We start from the raw sequence: 19,760 nt of genomic DNA, 5'->3' as shown, positions 1-19,760 counted from the left end.
TTCTTAACCACTGTGCCACCAGGGTAGCCCCAAAGCCAAGATTTGAATCCAGGCATTCTGGTTCCAAGAGAGAATACTGTAACTTCTGTGCTGTGCTGCATTTCTCTGTGCCATGGTGCTTGTCACAACATGCCTCTTAGTAGGCCACTTGCAAAACAGTGTTCTGATTCTACCAAATGAAGATATAATACTCTAGAAATTATCTTTTTTTTTTGGTCATGCCACTTGGCTTGCAAGATCTTAGTTCCCCGACCAGAGATCAAATCCAGGCCCCTGGCAGTGAGAGCACCGAGTCCTAACCACTGGACTGCCAGAGAATTTCCTAGAAATTATCATTTAAGTGTCATTCAAGCAAAGAATTTTGTTATGTCGGTATCTGTGGTGTCCTCTTATAGTTGAGGGTATTGTTGTAATCCCCTTTTTTTAAAAAAATTATTTATTTATTTATTTGGCTGCACTGGGTCTTAGTTGCAGCACGTGGGATCTTGCGGCACGCGGGCTCTTCGTTGCAGTGCTCAGGCTTCTCTAGTTGCAGCGCACAGGCTCCAGAGCACGCAGGCTCAGTAGTTGTGGCACGTGGGCTTAGTTGCCCCTCGGCATGTGGGACCTTAGTTCCCTGACCAGGGATCAAACCTGCATCCCCTGCACTGGAAGGCAGATTCTTAACCACTGGACCACCAGGGAAGTCCCTTTAATCCCTTCTTAATTGTATAGTCTTTGATGTAAAACTAATCTCTTGGCATAAATGACATAAAAGCCATGTGAATATTTTCCTCTTTGCAGTTCATCCATGATTTGTCATTTATTCAACAACTACATACTGAGTACCTGTGATATATATTCCAGTCATTTGTTTCAGGCCCTTGGGAATACATCATGGACAAGATTAAATTCCTCCTTTCATGGGACTTATATTTGAGTAAGGGGAGCTGACAATAAACAGTAAAAAATACACCAGAAAGTATAATAACAATGGAATAAAAATAAAGCAGAATGGGGGTTAGTGGTATCACCTTGGAGTGTTTGGGATAGTGTTATTTTCTATAGGGTAGACAGGAATCCTTCCTGAAACAATGACTTTGGGACACAGACCTTCAGGACATGAGGGAGCTATCTGTAACAATCTGGGAGAAAAACATTCTTTTTTTAAAAATTAGTTAATTAATTAATTTTTTTTTTGGCTGCGTTGGGTCTTTGTTGCTGCATGCAGGCTTTCTCTAGTTGTAGCGCACAGGGGCTGCTCTTCATTGCGGTGTGTGGGCTTCTCATCGTGGTGGCTTCTCTTGTTGCAGAGCACGGGCTGTAGGCGCGCAGGCTTCAGTAGTTGTGGCACGCAGACTCAGTAGTTGTGGCTCGCGGGCTCTAGAGCGCAGGCTCAGTAGTTGTGGTGCACAGGCTTAGTTGCTCCACGGCATGTGGGATCTTCCTGGACCAGGGCTTGAACCCATGTCCCTTGCATTGGCAGGCGGATTCTTAACCACTGCACCACTAGGGAAGTCCTGGGAGAAAAACATTCTAGACAAAGGGAACAGCAAGTGCAAAAGCCCTGTGGCAGGAGCACACGTGATATATTTTAAAATAGCAAGGAGTAATTGTTCTTCAGAATGCAGTTGGAGTAGAAGAGTGAGGGAGTAGGGAGTGGTAGGAGATAAAGATTGAAGAAAGAACAGGGGCCCAGGTTGTGTAGGGCCTCAAAGTTTTGAATAAATTGGAAACCATTAGATAGTTTTGAGCAGAAGAATACGAGGATTATTCAGACTATAGTCAGAGAGAACAGATAGTGAGGATCAAGGGCAGAAGCAGGGAGACTAATTAGAAGGCTACTGAAATAATCCTGTCAAGAAATTATATGGCTTGGAAGTATTATGACTCAGAATATATTTTGAAAGTAGAACTAAGCAGGATATTGAACTTAAGAGAGAAGAGGAGTCAAGGATGACTCTGAGGAGTCAAGGATGGCCTGAGCAACTGGAGAATGAAGTGGCTATTTACTGAGATAGGGAAGACTGTGGGAAGAACAGGTTTGGGGGCGGGCTGTGGACAATCAGGAGTTTGGTTTTGACAGATGTAGGATATCTACTAGACATAAAAATGGAAATGTCACAAAGGCAGTCGGATATATGAATCTGGAGTTCAGGAAGGAGATCAACACTGGATTGATCTAATGGATATAGATAGTATTTACAGCTTACTTTAAATGAGTGTAGAAAGAGAATAGGTGAAACTCGGGACATATCTAAAGGAAGCTGGTTCTAGAGTCTGGCTTTATAAAACTCCATTGAGTATTTTGAGGTTTCACTTGTTTTTCATTCTAAGTATTATTTCTTCTAGATTGAACGTGAAAGCTTTCATTAGCAATGTGAAGACAGCTCTTGCTGCAACAAACCCAGTGAGTACATACCAGCATGTATAGGAAGAGTAGTACAGCCATCTTTATGGTTCTGTTCTGATCTGAAAAGTTCTTTTTGTTCTGCCAGGCTGTGAGGACTTCTGCCATCACCTTGCTTGGTGTGATGTATCTGTACGTTGGTCCTTCTTTGCGAATGTTCTTTGAGGATGAGAAGCCTGCCCTCCTATCCCAGATAGATGCAGAATTTGAGAAGGTAAAGATTCCACAAATGATACAATCCATAGTTGACTTGAGAATGCTCATATTAGTTAAGTTTAAACTTTTAACCCTTTGGAATGAAGAATATGTATGTATTTGCTTTTATATGCATAAGGTATCCCTGGGAAGAATTCATAAGAAATTGATGACTTTGTGAGGAAGAGAACTAGATAGCTATAGTATAGGATGGGACATTTTCCCCTTTGTAGCTTTGGAATATCAAACATTTTGAATGTATTACCTATTCCAAAAGTACACTAAATATAACATTAAATTTTTTTTTTTAAGTAAAAAGAAACTTGACCTTCCTTGAATAAACTTTCTAATTGAAATTGCTAAGTTTTGGCAGACCTGCTGTGTATTGTCTTGGGCATACAAGTCAAAAGACAGCTTTATGATTGAGAAGTCAGAGTCTAATAGGTTTGTATAAAGATATCTTTTGTCACATAGTCTCAAAATTGGAATCTAAGTAGGAATTAAATAAAATATGTGCTGTGTGAATATTAAGTATTATGAAGGAATATGAAAGTTTGACACAGGTACCATTCTCTAACCAGTTTGCTGTCATATTCTTCATCAAGTTCATTAGCCTCACTGACTTATTTGTGTGTAGATGCAGGGACAGAACCCACCTGCTCCAACCAGAGGGATTTCCAAACACAGTACAAGTGGTACAGAGGAAGGAGAAGATGGAGACGAACCAGATGATGGGGGAAATGATGTTGTGGATCTTTTGCCAAGGACAGAAATCAGGTTTGTTGCTAATGATTTATTTGATGTATTATGCTTAATTCTTAATGGTTTCTTCTGTTTCTCAGTCAAGGGTACTTCTGTGACATCATTGTTCTTCTAGGCATCTGGAATTAAGGATTCTGTCTTCTTTTTTCAGTGATAAAATCACTTCAGAGTTGGCGTCTAAGATTGGTGACAAGAATTGGAAGATCAGGAAAGAAGGCCTAGATGAAGTGGCAGGTATTATCAATGAAGCAAAATTTATCCAACCAAACATAGGTGAACTTCCAACTGCCTTGAAGGGTCGACTCAACGATTCAAATAAAATCTTGGTACGTAGAATATATGCCTGTTTTTTTCTCTCCCCTCTCTGCCCCTGCAAAGGGATCCTTTTCAGTAACCTTCACCAGCAAAAACAAAAAGGAGTTAGTCACTCTATTGCTTTGAACTAGAAATAGCTTCCTTTAATTTCTTAAGTGTGCCTCAAGATATGTTGGTAGATGGCAAGTTTATTAATCAAATTTTCATGAATCTCAGATTTGCTGTTTACAGGGCTCTGATATTAAGTATTTTTATATAAAACTGCTTGTAATACACATAAGCAAGTTAATTTCTAATTTTTAAATTTGGATTTTTATGTGAGATGTTTCTTAAACTAGGCTTTGCCTTACTTTAAAATTATAAAGCATTATTAATCTCTAGTCTAAAGTTCTAATATTCCAATTTTATGAACTGATGACAAAAGGAGACGCCATCACCCAAAATTATTCATAAGCTGATTAGTATCATAATGAGCTGATTTTTTTAAAGTAGGCCAGAAACTTCCTACTGCATTGACTGTATAGCAGCAAACTTGCAAAACTTTGAGCACACCTTGCTATGGTTTGAACATAAGGTGTTGGCTTTTCCCACCCAGGTGCAGCAGACGTTGAATATCCTCCAGCAGTTGGCAGTAGCCATGGGCCCAAACATCAAGCAACATGTGAAGAACTTAGGCATCCCTATCATCACAGTGCTTGGAGACAGCAAGGTAAAACTGACTCTTTTTACCACAGCTCTGTTCTGGAATAGGCCAGCCACATGACTGGGCTAAGAATAATCCTTTTTTTTTTTTTTTTTAATTTATTTATTTATTTGTCTTTATTTTTGGCTGTGTTGGGTCATTGTTGCTCTGCACGGGCTCTCTCTAGCTGTGGCGAGCGGGGGCTACTCTTCGTTGTGGTGCGCGGGCTTCTCATTGCGGTGGCTTCTCTTGTTGCAGAACGCGGGCTTCAGTAGTTGTGGTGCATGGGCTCAGTAGTTGTGGCTTGCAGGCCCTTGAGCGCAGGCTCAGTAGTTGTGGTGCACAGGCGTAGTTGCTCCGCGGCATGTGGGATCTTCCTGGGCCAGGGCTCGAACCTGTGTCCCTTGCATTGGCAGGCAGATTCTTAACTACTGCGCCACCATGGAAGCCCCAATCCTTTTCTTACATGTAAGAGTGCATGTAAACAGTTTATAAACTTTGTTAGAGAAGAGAATATTAGGAGGAAAATAGTAAAAATTTTTACCTCCCAGGCATTATTAAGGTGATCAGCTATCTCACGTACTAGCTTTGTGACCCTTAGATAAGTTGTTTTTCTTCTTTGAGGTTCAGTTTTTTATCTATGAAATTTAATTCTTACAGAATTAAATAAGCATCTGTACATAAAGTACCTGTACCTGTCTCATACAGTATATACTCAAAAAACGGTTGCTATTATGATTATGATATCATTGTTTAAGGTGTTGGTATAAAGAGTGAATAAACATATAAATTTTGGATCATGTGTTTTATTTTCTACCTGTTCCCTCAACTACTAGAGTAGGATCTTCTGGTACTTCAGTAAGATATTTGCAGTTTCACAGTCCTGGAATTTGTCGCATTGAAAGTTGCAAGCTCTTATGTTTATCCTTAATTGAATATTCGAATGTCTCTTTATTTTTGTGTAATTCATTTAATTTGAGGAATTGGACTATTTTAATATTTTTCACGTCAGTAAGTCGTTCTCATTCTATGAATGCAAATTAATATAAAAACAAAAATGTTCAATCAAATTGTTAATTTCAGTCTAACTATTAAGAGTTCTCTAGCAGGTAGAATTACATTCTTTAGCAGGTAACCAGGGACATAAGAGTCCCCAGAAGTTCAGGAAACAAAACCTAAGAGTTTGTTCCCCTAACATGATATTTTATGCCCAGGTCACTGTTTTCCCTAATTAACTGAGTATAGGATCTTTACAATTTGGAGTTTTATGTTTCTAATTTACTTTGGAGTTTTAGTACAACATGGATCTACATTCTGTTTCAAAGAAGATGAAGTATGTTCCAAGTATGTTCACGTGGACTTCAGAGAAACCTCCATTGTTCGTGTTCACAAAGTAATGGGCTTTTCACTCCCTGCCTCCAAACCATAGCAGTGTTACCTTTACTGATTCTCTCTTCCATTCAGAACAATGTTCGAGCTGCTGCCCTAGCAACTGTGAATGCTTGGGCAGAACAGACTGGCATGAAGGAATGGCTGGAGGGGGAAGATCTTTCTGAAGAGCTCAAAAAGGAAAATCCTTTCTTGAGGCAAGAGGTTAGTACCACAAATATGATTTGCTTTACTCATGTCTTTTACCTTCATAGAGGCTTGGACCTACCTAATAAATATACATGAATGGATAGAATGAGTTCCATTATAAAATTGCTAATAAAATGAAACCAAATTCCTGGAGCTTTTTTATTCATGTGCTTCCTTTTCTTTTTTCCTTTCATGTGCTTTTTTAACAATAAAACTTTTTAAAGGACTAGCCTTTTTGTGAAGTTTTCTCTTTTCTTGAACTCTTAAATGGTAAAGTAAGAGGTTTTAATCATGACATAAAAATAGTTCAACATTCAAAAATCTATCAGTGTCATCCATCATACCAACAGGCTAAAGAAAAGTCATATAATCCTATCAGTTGACACAAAAAAAGGATTTGAGAAAATCCAACAGCTATTCATGATAAAAGCTGTCAGTTAGTACTAGAAGAGAATTACCTCAAGTTAAATAAAAAAGCATCTGCAAAAAACCTCTATAAATGATAATATTCTTAGTGGTTAAAGACTGAATGCTTTCCCCCTAAGATCAGGAACAAAGCAAGAATGTCCACTTTCACTGCTGTTACTCAGCATAGAACTGGAAGTTCTAGTCACTGCAATAAGGCAAGAAAAAGAAATGAAAGGCATACAGTTGGAAAAAGAGTAAATAAAACTATCCCTAATTGCAGATAACATGACTGTTTACATAGAAAATTCCAGGAAATCTACAAGTAAACTCCTAGAACTAATAAATGAGTTCAGTAAGATTGCAGGATACAAAATAAACACAATCACATTTGACAAAAGTCAATCACATTTCTTTATAACACAGTGAACATATGGAAACCGAAGTTACAAACACAGTACAGTTTACAATCACTCCAAAGAAAATGAAATCCTTAGCTATACACTTAACAAAACAAATACAAAATATGTCTACTGAAAATTACAAAAATGCTGACGAAGCATTCAAGGAAGACCCAAATAGATGTAGAGACATGCCATGTTTGTGGACTGGAAGATTTAACATAGTAGAAATTAGAAATGTCAGTTCTATACATTTAATGTATACATAATTGATGTATGCATTTAATGTAATTCTTATCAAAATTCAGGAAAGTTTTTTTTATAGACAAAGTCAAGGTTATTTTAAAATTTATATTCTAGCTTAAACAATCTTGACAAAGGAAAAAAAATGGAAAGAGCCTCTCTACCATATATTAGGGCTTACTGAATTAAATTGCTAACGTAATCAAGACACTGCGGGGAATTCCCTGGCAGTCCAGTGTTTAGGACTCCATGCTTTCACTGCCAAGGGCTCGGGTTCAGTCCCTGGTTGGGGAGCTAAGATACCCCCCAGCCAAGCTGTGTGGCAAAAAAAAAAAAAAAAAGACACTGTGATAGCAAGGGGTAGGAGGAAGAGGATAGACACAGATAGGTGGAGCTGAAGAGGAAACCCAGAAATAGACCCACACAAATATGAGCAACTAATTTTCGATGGTGTTTCCAAAGTAATTCAGTGGAGGAAGTGTGGCCTTTTCAACAGATGATGCTGGAGCAGTTGACATCCAGAGACAAAAAAAATAAACCTTACCTAAACCTCACATCTTACACCAAAATTAACTCAAAATGGATTATGGGGTTAAATGTAGAACATAAAACTATAGAACTTTTAAAGATAGCATAGGAGAAAACCTTCAGGATATACAAATTCTTCAGGCAAAGAATTCTTAGACTAGACACCAAAACCACAATTCATCAAAGAAAAAATTGATAAATTGGACCTCATCAAAATTAAGAACTCTTACTCTCCAAAAGACCATGTGAAGAAGATGAAAAGACAGGCTGGAGTGGGAGAAAATATTTGCAACCTCTATGTCTGATAATGGACTATCATCGAGAATATATATATATATATATATATATGTATATATATATATATATATATACACGCACACACACATATATATATATATACATATATATATATATATATATATATAAAGAACTCTCAAAACTCAACAGTTAAAAATCTAATTACAATATAGGCAAAAGACATGAACAGACATTTCACTGAAGAGGATATACAGATGGCAAATAAGCCCATGAAAGGTGTTCAACATTATTGGCCATCAGGGAAAAGCAAATTAAAACTGCAATGAGATATCACAGACAACTATCAGAATTACTAAAATAAAAAATTGTGATAACACCAAATACTGGCAAGAATGTGGAGAAACTTGAACACTCTCCTGGTGGAAATGTAAAATGGTATAGCCACTCCAGAAAACAGTTGGGCAGTTTCTTATAAAACTATATGTGTAGTTACTATATGACCCAGCAAATCTTGGGCATTTATTCCAGAAAAATGAAAATTTATGTTTACACAAAAGCCTATATACAAATGTTCATAGCAGCTGATTCATAATAGCCAAAATCTGGAAACAGCCCAGATGTCTTTCAACAGGTGAATGCTTAAACAAACTATTTTATATCCATATGTGTAATACTATTTAGCAATAAAAGAAACAAATTATTGATACATGCAACAAGTTAGATAAATCGCCAAGGAATTGTACTGAGTGACAGTGCCAATTCCAAACAGTTACATACTATATGATTCTATTTATATGAGTTTGAAATCTCATATTTTAGAAGTGGATAAACAGATTAGTGGTTACCAGGGATTAGGGAGTAGGAGGAGGGATGTGAATGTGCTTATAAGAGAGGCAACACATGGGATCCTTGGGATGGAACTGTTCAAAATCTTGACTGCGGGAATACACTAACACATGATAAAAGTGTAGAGAAAGCAATATAGACACATACACAAATGAGACAAAATCAGACTGGGGCAATCTGAGTATGATCAGTGGATTGTATCAATGTCAATATCCTGGTTGTTTATACTATAGTATAGTTTCATAAAGTGCTACTGTTGGAGGAAACGGAGTAGAGTGGGATCTCTCTTATTATTTCTTATAACTGCGTGTGAATATACAATCATCTCAATAAATACCTCAACTAAAAAATAAATGCAGGGCTTCCCTCGTGGTGCAGTGGTTAAGAATCCACCTGCCAATGCAGGGGACACGGGTTTGAGCCCTGGCCCAGGAAGATCCCACATGCTGCAGAGCAACTAAGCCCGTGTGCCACAACTACTGAGCCCGCGCTCTAGAGCCCATGAGCCGCAACTACTGAAGCCCGCGTGCCACGACTACTGAAGCCCATGTGCCTAGAACCCGTGAGCCACAACTACTGAAACCCGCACGCCACAACTACTGAAGCCCATACGCCTAGAGCCTGTGCTCCGCAACAAGAGAAGCCACTGCAATGAAAAGCCAGCGCACCACAACGAAGAGTAGCCCCTGCTCATCACAACTAGAGAAAGCCCATGCGTAGCAATGAAGACCCAACACAGCCAAAAATGAATAAATAAATTTAGTTTTAAAAATTAATTTTAAAAATAAAAAAATAAATAAATACAGATTTCCCTGGCAGTCCAGTCGTTAGGACTCTGTGCTTTCACTACTGTGGCCGGGGTTTGAGCCCTGGTCGGGGAAATAAGATCCCACAAGCCACATGGCATGGCCGAAAAACAAAACAAAAAATAAAACGAATACTTCAGAGATATAGAGAAAAACTGTCTATGTAAGGCAGAAAGCAGAAGTCCTGGTAGAACTTGTCATCTTCTGATCAAATAAATATTTTGCATCTTCTCTAGCTGAACAGTTCTTAGAATTAAAAAAGAAGTGAAAGTTTGAGATGCATTAAGAACTATTAAAGCTTTATAACTTAATGCTCAAATGTGGTCCAAAAAACTGTGTCCTTATCTTAGCTGATTATCTTCATTGCATGTTTATCATTTCATTGGACAATGGAAATGACTGATTTCACACTGGAAAGTTGTAGTGTGAGAACTAATTCAGTGTTTGGTACTGATAAAATCATTAAACTGAAGATCATAAATAATGACAGTTTTCTACGTGCAGTGTGTAACTGGTCTTTATTTCTTTTGGCAGCTTCTGGGCTGGCTGGCTGAGAAACTACCGACTCTCCGTTCCACCCCCACAGACCTTATCCTTTGTGTTCCCCACCTCTACTCCTGCCTAGAGGATCGCAATGGAGATGTGCGAAAGAAGGCCCAAGATGCCTTGCCATTCTTCATGATGCATTTAGGATATGAGAAAATGGCCAAGGCTACTGGGAAACTAAAAGTACTACTACTTGTTGCTGCTGTTAAAAGCCATTTAGAAAAATATTGAACATGAATTTATATAGGCAAAAGATCATATTACCTCCTATGAGTTTCAACTTGAAATCCCAATGAGAGCAGAAATAAAATATTTAGTAGTGTAGAACTTCTAAAGAACCTGCTGCCTTTGCAGGGATGAAAATTGTGACCTTCTAGAATGGCAGCTAATTTACTGTGACTTCATAATGTGTTACTTCTCTTGCACTATGTGCTGCCTCCCTTCATTGGTATTTGAAAACTAGGAGCTCAAGGTTTTGACAGCAGATCTGTTAGTAAGCATAGCATGAGTATATCGTTTATGTGGCCTCTCACCTCTGTTACATTGTCTCCCTAGCCAACTTCTAAAGATCAGGTGTTGGCCATGTTAGAGAAAGCCAAAGCTAACATGCCAGCCAAGCCCGCTGCACCTGCTAAAGCAACTTCCAAACCCGTGGGAGGATCAGCTCCAGCCAAATTCCAGCCTGCCTCAGGTAACTCTTACTTTGAGAGGGTTAAAGGGGAAGGAAATAGCCAAGGGAACTCTTAAAGAAATCCAACCTTCATTTTTTAATCACATTTCCTCACGGCTTAGATCCCAAGTCCTCCCTCCATCTCCTTACCCTCTTTTCATAAACATTTGTCAGGTTACCTGCTTTATGCCAGGAACTGTGCTGAGGGTTTAAGGATGATTAATTTGATTTCCAACTCCAAAAAGGAGTTTTGGAGTATCACAATGAAATACGCCAGAAAGCAAGTGCTCAGTCTTACTTCTAAGGTTTCCACAACTATTTTCTGCTATTGGATATTACAGTTAGAAGGAGAATTGGGACCATCTAGCTTAACCCTCTTTATTAACAGGTAAGGAACACCAAAGGTTAAGTGACTTGCACAAGGCCAAACAGCCAGCCAGTGCCTGAACCAGCAGAGACCTCTGCTTAACTCATTCATAAATGAGTTCCCCTTCCACTACACTTGGCTGTTTGCTGATCCATTCTAATATTTACTAAACTTCTTCAAGGGAAAATTCTTGATTTCTTCATCCTAATGTTAAAATTCCAAAATGTACAAATAGAACACTAACCTGTAACCACTGCTCTTCTAGACTTACTGCTTAAACAAAATAATAATATTCTGTTTAGTGGGGTAGAAATTATTGATGCTATAAAGTTAGAAATTTTACATGTGTAAAATTGTTGGTATCAAAGTATATATTCAGTTATAACATTTATTGGGATCTTGCTATATGGTATATATAGTTTACTATAGTATCAAAGATGATAGACTCTTCCCTTAAGGAAGTATCAGTCTAACAAAAAGGTTTTTTAACTGCTATTTAGAAAATGGTTTTAAACTGCAGTTTAAATGTTGATAAAGGAGATGTAGATTTTCTGAATTAATTTTCATGAGGAAATCGAGAAAAAAGATTAGGAAAAAAATCTAACTGAAATCGCTTTAAAAATGGATACATTTGTTTAAAAAAAAACTTTTCAAAAAACTAAAATTAAAATAAAAATAATTTTTTTAATAGATACATTTAAAACTACTGGCTTTCTCACCATCATTATATATTTAACCTGCCCAGAATATAGTGATATTAGTTAGAGTTTGTATTTACAGTACGTGCTTTTTTTTTCTCAAAGCACCTGTTGAAGATTCTGTTTCTGGCACTGTAGAACCCAAGCCTGATCCAAAAAAGGCCAAAGCTCTAGGAGTTTCCTCTAAAGCAAAGGTATGTTAATTCTGCAACTTAGATGTAGAATTGCTTTTAAGTGTTTTATACACTGAGTCATTCTTTTAGCAAAGATATATTACATATGAAAGATTATTACTACTCTTGATATTATCTAATTATAAAGTGTTTATTTATACAAGTCTCTGTGGCTCACTTTTAATGTTACCTCAAAACAAAGACTCCTATTCTCAAGAGCTACTGCCAGGGTTTCTGTCATCCAGGTCTTTGAGGGAGATTTTCAGTAGTAGGCAACTTCCTTTAAATTTGGCAGTTAAGTCATCATATTAGAAGGTGTTCTGATTAGACTAAAAGGAAGTATCTTCTGTCCCCACACCAATGGGATTGGATGCATCACCAGTCCTTTTAGCATCCATGCAGAGTTGGACAATTTAAAGAAATGTTTTCAAATGCTCGACCTTAAATATCCCCTGGGTGGTTTTTCATTTAATTACGTTTTTGAATCACAGCAAATTGTCATCAGTTTCTATATCAAGATTCAGAGCTTGTCACTGTATTCAGAGAATTGACTGTTTAATACTTACAAAAGGAAAATTATGGAACTGTGCAATCAGTAGTAAATCTAATAGTAAATCTAAATAGAGAAAACTATTTCATTAACTGCATGTAACTGATGAAAGTATGCAGAGTAGGAAATGTTTTATTATCCAGTACATTTATTATTACATCCACATTATAGAAGGGGCACTCTGTGGCCATTCTTCTAAATATTTGTTACTCATTTTCCCTCCCTATGCTTGGGTCCTTCAACTCAGTGAGTTAATTTAAATGGGTAATTATCTTCTGAACTATCCAGTGAAGATGTTCTTTTCCTGTCCCTCTCCCTCTCCTCATCCCATATTTAACAAATGCTTATTTCAGTGTTTTGATCACAAGTGCTTTGAAGTATTTTTGACTCTGTTCTTAATGCCACTTTCTTTTCAGTCTTTTGCAGTTTACGAAGCAGTTTCACATAAATGATCTCACATTTGTTTTGACTGAATGACTTAAGTGTTTGAACTAGAAAGAAATGCTGGCCTACTAAAAATAGCAGACTTTTGCTATATTTATAATATAATAATAATTCCAGTAATGAAATTCAAATTTTACCTTAAATATATATACAATGTGTTCACAATTTCTTTCCATCTGATACAAAGATTCTAAATCTTGGATTCTTTTTAAAAGCCACTTTTTAAAAAAAAAAAATCTATCTATTTATTTATTGGCTGCATCAGGTCTTAGTTGAGGCACGCAGGATCTTTCGTTGCAGCACGCGGGCTTCTCTCCAGTTGTGGTGCGGGGGCTCCAGAGCGCGTGGGCTCTGTAGTTGTGGCACACGGGCTTAGTTGTCCCGTAGCATGTGGGATCTGAGTTCTCTGACCAGGGATTGAACCGGTGTCCCCTGCATTGTAAGATGGATTCTTAACCACTGGACCACCAGGGAAGTCCCTAAAAGCCACCTTAGTAACTTAAGTATTTAAAATGTTTCTAGCAGATTTTTCTCTAGAAACAGGTTCAAAGGGTCTCCAGTTATAGTAATGTTATAGGGATGCATTTTATATACAGAGAAACAGAAAAGTTTTCTCAATTATGTGAAATGTGTGAATACCATTCAAAATGTCATTAATATGGAAAGCTATAAACAGTGTTGAAGATTTCAAGAAAGAAAAGAACTATCCATTATATGTCAGTTATATCAATAATTTTTTTAAAAGAACTATCCAAGAAACAAAAATAGCCTGTAACCCAGACCAGTGATATATAATAGCAGCTTTTCCAACCACATCACATGCCAGCCCAAGGACTAACCAACAGTTACTTAAGAGTGCTATTAGAAACATTTTTAGAAAAGCTGTACACAGACATATCAAATGCAAGATTCTATGGTTCATTTGTTTGTTTCATTTGGAATATGATATAGAAAGGTGTTTCTGGTTTATACAGTGCCCTTTTGCTGGGCAGTAACAGCGAATTCCCAAGAAGTAGTCTAGCTAATCAGTATTCCCTGTACCTTGGTTGTAGACTGCACAAGGAAAGAAAGTGCCAAGCAAAACCAGCTTAAAGGAAGATGAAGACAAATCTGGTCCTATTTTTATTGTTGTTCCAAATGGAAAGGAGCAAAGAATGAAAGATGAGAAAGGATTAAAGGTAAGGAAGAAATAAGAATCTTCAGGAGTTTTTTGCTTGTTTGTTTTAGTTTCGTTTTGTAATCAAGAATAGTTTTTCTGTCTGAAATCATATCATTGTGAAATATCTAATAACTAACTGAATCTTTTGCTTATAAATTATATCTTGTTTCTGGAAAACTATTTTTGGGGGGTTTTTGGGGGGGGGGTTGTTTGCTTTTAGAATCAAAGACTGGAAGGTAGTCACTGATTTTTTATCAACTACACATATGTAATATGCTACTCCTTTATTTTTTCTTGTACCTGACACCTTAAAAGATAGATTTGGTAACTATATATGGCTAGTTTGATCATTTTGCTTTTGATGTTGTTTTGATTTTATTAATCAGTTAAAACTTTTCAAAATATATACATTAGAATTTTTAAAAATTCAAACAATACAAAAAAAGTACAGAAAGTATGAAAAGCATGTCTCCCACTCCAGTCTCCCTACACAGGGAGGATGTTATTACCAGTTATTTTGTGTATTACTCCAGAAATAATATTCCATACCTATACAATCATATATATATAAATATATAGCCCTCGTTTTACACAGATGGGAACATGCCATACTCTTTGTTCTGAATCTTACTTTTTTCTTTTAATGGTATTTGAAATATATATCTTAAAGATCATTCCATATCTGCACGCATGTATGCATTCATTCTGTTTATTGATGCATCATATGTATGTACCTTTCTTTATCCTCAACCCACTATGTTGAACATTTAGGTTACTTCTAATCTTTCACTCTTATAAGCTATACTGCCATAGGCATCTTTGAATATAGGTTTTGTGCACATATGTAAGTATATTTATATTAAACTCCTAGAATAATATGTACATTTAAAATTTTGATAGATATTTCAAATTTGCCCTTTATTAAAATTGTACCAACAGTATCCACCATGTTATACAATAATAGATCATTGATTTTTCTAGTAAGAATTGCTGAAAATTCTATTCCTAGAAGATTTTCAGAGTTAAGCTTCCAGAATTATGACAGACAGATTGAGAGTACATTTTGCATTCATACTTAATTATACATTAATCTTAATTAATTTAAAAATATCCTATTAAACTGATTCCTGAATTTAAAAATATCCTATTAAACTGATTCCTGCAGCTGCTTTAGAGTTCTCTACCACATTTCAGTTGAACACCTTACAGCTCCTTTTCACTGTTTTTTTTCAGGTGCTGAAGTGGAATTTTACTACTCCGCGGGATGAATACATTGAGCAACTAAAAACTCAGATGTCTAGCTGTGTGGCTAAATGGTTACAAGATGAGATGTTTCACTCAGACTTTCAGCATCACAACAAAGCCCTTGCTGTCATGGTTGATGTAAGTTTGCAACAAAAGAAATATGCATGAATCTCAGGCATGAAAATACTGAGCCCTGTGAAATAATCGGAAGTTTGCATGAATTGAGAAGGAACTGGAATACACCATGTTCTCTGTTTTTAGAGCTTTCTTATTATGTGATAGAATAAATGACTATATGTCTATAATTTGGGGTCTTAAATGGAGGCTTAAAAATCTATCATTTTCTTTTTGCACTGCAGTGAAATTTGAGAGTTACTTGCCTAATAGAACTTAAATTTTTATACAGTCTAATTTGTGAGGGTTTTGTATTGTTTTGTTTCAAGCACTTGGAGAGTGAAAAAGAGGGTGTCATTGGTTGCCTGGATCTTATCTTAAAGTGGCTTACCCTGCGGTTTTTTGACACCAATACAAGCGTCCTAATGAAAGCCCTAGAATATTTAAAATTGCTCTTCACCCTGCTGAGTGAGGAGGAGTATCATCTTACTGAGAATGAAGCATCTTCCTTCATCCCCTATCTCATCCTCAAGGTAATGTGTTGTTCTCACTTTGGAAGATTACTCAAGTTCCCAGCTACTTCAGTTCCTGTACTTTTATTCCCTCTCCCCTCTTCATTTATTGTATGATGATGATACCTTCCACCGCTCATTTTATTCTTTCAAGGTGTAGTGACACACAAGGGGGTACCTTTGCTACTCAGAAAATGCCTCACTTAATCATTATTTTCCTTGTTGACTAGGTCGGAGAACCAAAGGATGTCATTCGTAAAGATGTCCGTGCCATCCTGAACCGGATGTGCCTTGTCTACCCAGCCAGCAAGATGTTCCCCTTCATCATGGAAGGAACCAAATCCAAAAACTCTAAGCAGAGAGCAGGTAAAGCAACAATTTAAATTGAGCCCTACGTCTGCAACAGTGACCTCTAAAAGAAATAATTTATAGATGAACCAGGAAATTTCTTGATTCTAACCTTCTGGTTTGGACTGTGAGAGTGATGAGTTGCACACTGGTGGAGCCACAGTATCAGGTGATACAGGCACCGCTCAGTACCACCCTGGTGACAAAATCAAGTGCACAGGGGCCATCTGACTCACAGGCATCTCTTTTTTCTAGGAGCCCTTGCTATAACACCATTGTTTCATTGTGTATTTTATAGAAGGCAGTAAACAAGGAAGAATTCAAGGCAGAGCCAGAATAAGACTTTAGACCTTCATGTATGCCAGGGAAAATGTATCTAGTAAAGATAGATCTGTCTCTATGCCAAATCTCTGTTGAGTCTCCTTAATCTAGCCTTTCTCTCCCCAGAGTGCCTAGAAGAACTAGGGTGTCTGGTCGAGTCCTATGGCATGAATGTTTGCCAACCAACCCCAGGAAAAGCCTTAAAGGAGATAGCGATTCACATAGGAGACCGCGACAACGCTGTGCGCAATGCTGCCCTCAACACCATCGTCACAGTGTACAATGTACACGGGGATCAGGTGTTCAAACTGATTGGAACTGTGAGTGACTTTTCTCTGAACATTTTCAGCATGTTGTGAATTGCAAGATCACTTAGGTGTCAAGTTTCATGCCATCTCAACTCTAAATTTTTACCACTTTTTGTTAAAACTCAACCTATCGATATGTCCTAGAATCCATATAAACCTTTGAGGGTGTCTCTGATTACTGTAGGACATTTAGGCTGTGTTTTACTGGAAATTAGATTTTCTTTTCTGAGCATTCCCCTCATAACAATTTGCTTTAGATGAAAACTATTTTTGAATCAAGAAATCTGAGCTAGTCTGGGATTTAAATTCTGCCTGGCAATCTCCTCAGTAATTTTTAGTGCATTTATTTTCTAGTGAACAAGTACTCACTTGTGTATAATGTGGATTCTGGTATCTGTCAGATCAAAAGGGTCTTGAGCTGCAGCTATGAGCCAGACTCTCCAAACATAGAAGGTTCTGCTTTTGGCTCCTTACTTCCTCTGAGCCAATCACTACTATGGCTGGGCCTGTTCTTCACTCCAGTTACTTCTTAGTAGCACATGTATTTACCCTGTGCTTATATATTTTTACTTGTATTAATCTCATTAAATCCTCACTACAAGGCCAGCGAAGGAAATAAAGCAGATGGGAATTTTACAGATGACCAAAAGTGAAGCTTCTTGCCCGTAGTGACACAGCTAGTTAGTGGTAACACCAAAAAATGAGGAAGCTTCATTTAATTCTTGACCTTTTTATTTGTAGTTATTCATAGCCTTTCCTTTTCTGTCCTTTCCTTCTTTCATATGTTCTCTTATATAGCAAGTTAGGTTTCAGCAGTAGTTGATTTTAAAATGATGTAGTGTTTTGAAAGGAAACTTACCCTAATGTACGAGGTTCTGTTTGCTTTGACATGAAAATGGATATTAATTCTTGGGTCTTCCAATTAGGTTTTTAATTCTCTTCATATTCTAGTAGAGGGGTGTGCTAATAAGTTAAATTTGGCCTCTTTTGACAGCTTTCTGAAAAGGATATGAGCATGCTTGAGGAGAGGATTAAGCGGTCAGCAAAGAGGCCTTCTGCTGCACCAGTAAAACAGGTGGAAGAGAAACCTCAGCGCACACAGAGCATAAGCTCCAATACCAACATGCTACGCAAGGGACCAGCTGAGGACATGTCTTCCAGACTCAAGTATGTGGATGGAGATAGTTGTCTGAGAGCATCTCTGTGGACTTTGCCTTGTGTGCTCAGAGCTTATCCTGTAACATAACCTTGAGTTCTTGTAGCCATTATCATGCATGACACAGTGTCTGGGTAAATGTCTTGTAACCAAATGTTAAATCCTTCAATCTTCATTGTCTTTGTCTCAAAACCACTTCTAAATAGTCTTGTGCCTTCTTTCACTGCTTTTCCGTGGACAGAATTATGTATCGCACTTATAGGATGTAAGTACTGCCTGCTAATTTCTCATTAGCAGGGCTCTTATATCTTTCTAACTTCTGACTTGGATTCATCCCCTCTGGAGGGCTATTGGTGTAGACTTTATAACCAGGTAGAGGGTGTCCAAGTATCCCATGAATCAAGCCTTCCCTGAAAGTCCACTGGCCAGCAGAAGTGTCAACTCAATGTCATGTGGCTAAAATATGGGCTCACCTTCTTCCTTGTGGTATGTTTGGTCGTGCACAGGTTCCTATTCATCAGATAAGGCTGAGTAAAATGCATGCAACCCAGAATTGGCTTAGGGACTCAAAAAACTGCCTTCTAAGCAAGATAGCTCTATTTTGGATCATATCATGAGTATAATTTTAACCAATTTGAATTTGGAGACTGTGAATATCTATTGCTTGGATGTAATGCTGGCCCTGACCTGAGAGTGAATATTCCTAAAAAGAGGTGATTGACTGTCCCTCAAGTATAAAATTTACTGAACACTGCATGGGACGATGCTTATAATTAGAAAAACGTAAACACTGGTTAAATTGGTAGAAAAGAACCAGGCAGTCTAGATAGATATTTCTTAAATTTTTGCCCAGAAGTAGTGAGCTTTGAGTCAATATAAATATTCTTTATTATTTACTGCCCCAACTGGAATAGCATACAAGGTTTGTTGGCTTTAGTGAACTAGAGAGAATACTTACAACTTGGCAGTACTGTAAGTACAAGTCAGTCTTCTCTCTTAGGATACTCATGAACCAGTGTTGTTGCCCATTGAAGGCACTTGCTTAGACTCAAGGACTTAAATCATTCAGGGGGGCTGAAACCAGAAGTTGAACATCTGTCTTGCAGCTTTGGGGCAGCTGGCAGTGCTACTCTTGCCCTTTGGTTAAGAAGTCTCTTTTAGTTCAGGAGCCTCCTTTTGCTTCCCTTAGCCAAGCCCGAAGCATGAGTGGGCATCCTGAGGCAGCCCAGATGGTTCGCCGAGAATTCCAGCTGGATCTAGATGAGATTGAGAATGACAATGGTACAGTCCGATGTGAAATGCCAGAACTTGTTCAGCACAAACTAGATGACATCTTTGAACCAGTCCTTATTCCTGAACCCAAGTAAGTTAACCCATTTCATTTAAGTATATGCAGTTCATGATCATCAGAGTGTATATGTTGAAAAGAGCTCTCTGTGCAATTAGAACTTTTTAGAACAGATTACTATCTAACTAATAGCGGTTCTTTACTAAAATCTGGATCTAGTGGGGAATTGCATAATTCCAACTCATTGGGATACCTTAAAATAAAGATTGAATATTTTCCTTTGCTCCACTCTCTAGGATCCGGGCTGTTTCTCCACACTTTGATGATATGCACAGTAATACAGCATCCACAATCAATTTCATTATCTCCCAAGTAGCCAGTGGTGACATCAACACAAGCATCCAAGCTCTGACACAGGTAATGGGGGTATTACCCATGACAGTAATTCCACTG

The 19,760-nt window shown here is 37.6% G+C and overlaps 1 protein-coding gene and 1 non-coding gene across 5 annotated transcripts in view; both read left to right on the top strand.

Annotated features, from left to right (window-relative positions):
- The window catches only part of CKAP5 (cytoskeleton associated protein 5), a 107,013-nt gene that overhangs the window by 68,893 nt on the left and 18,360 nt on the right, over nt 1-19,760 (top strand). For all 4 annotated transcript variants that reach the window (XM_036860406.1, XM_036860407.1, XM_036860405.1 and 1 more), the window contains exons 19-35: nt 2,332-2,389; nt 2,478-2,603; nt 3,222-3,361; nt 3,498-3,672; nt 4,257-4,370; nt 5,808-5,936; nt 9,943-10,137; nt 10,510-10,645; nt 11,795-11,883; nt 13,909-14,034; nt 15,249-15,398; nt 15,704-15,907; nt 16,117-16,252; nt 16,682-16,875; nt 17,858-18,030; nt 19,209-19,382; nt 19,604-19,724. In XM_036860406.1, coding sequence (XP_036716301.1) covers nt 2,332-2,389; nt 2,478-2,603; nt 3,222-3,361; nt 3,498-3,672; nt 4,257-4,370; nt 5,808-5,936; nt 9,943-10,137; nt 10,510-10,645; nt 11,795-11,883; nt 13,909-14,034; nt 15,249-15,398; nt 15,704-15,907; nt 16,117-16,252; nt 16,682-16,875; nt 17,858-18,030; nt 19,209-19,382; nt 19,604-19,724 — 2,440 coding nt within the window. The remainder of the gene's footprint in view (nt 1-2,331; nt 2,390-2,477; nt 2,604-3,221; nt 3,362-3,497; nt 3,673-4,256; nt 4,371-5,807; nt 5,937-9,942; nt 10,138-10,509; nt 10,646-11,794; nt 11,884-13,908; nt 14,035-15,248; nt 15,399-15,703; nt 15,908-16,116; nt 16,253-16,681; nt 16,876-17,857; nt 18,031-19,208; nt 19,383-19,603; nt 19,725-19,760) is intronic.
- LOC118900306 lies at nt 16,361-16,471 on the top strand. Its single transcript, XR_005021088.1, has one exon. It is a non-coding gene; the product is annotated as a small nucleolar RNA SNORD67 (small nucleolar RNA).

This window comes from Balaenoptera musculus, chromosome 8, assembly GCF_009873245.2.
Source record: "Balaenoptera musculus isolate JJ_BM4_2016_0621 chromosome 8, mBalMus1.pri.v3, whole genome shotgun sequence".
In the NCBI taxonomy this organism is placed as follows: Eukaryota; Metazoa; Chordata; class Mammalia; order Artiodactyla; family Balaenopteridae; genus Balaenoptera; species Balaenoptera musculus.
Note: the sequence above shows the minus strand (reverse complement) of the source record. Positions and strands in the feature narration are given on the sequence as shown.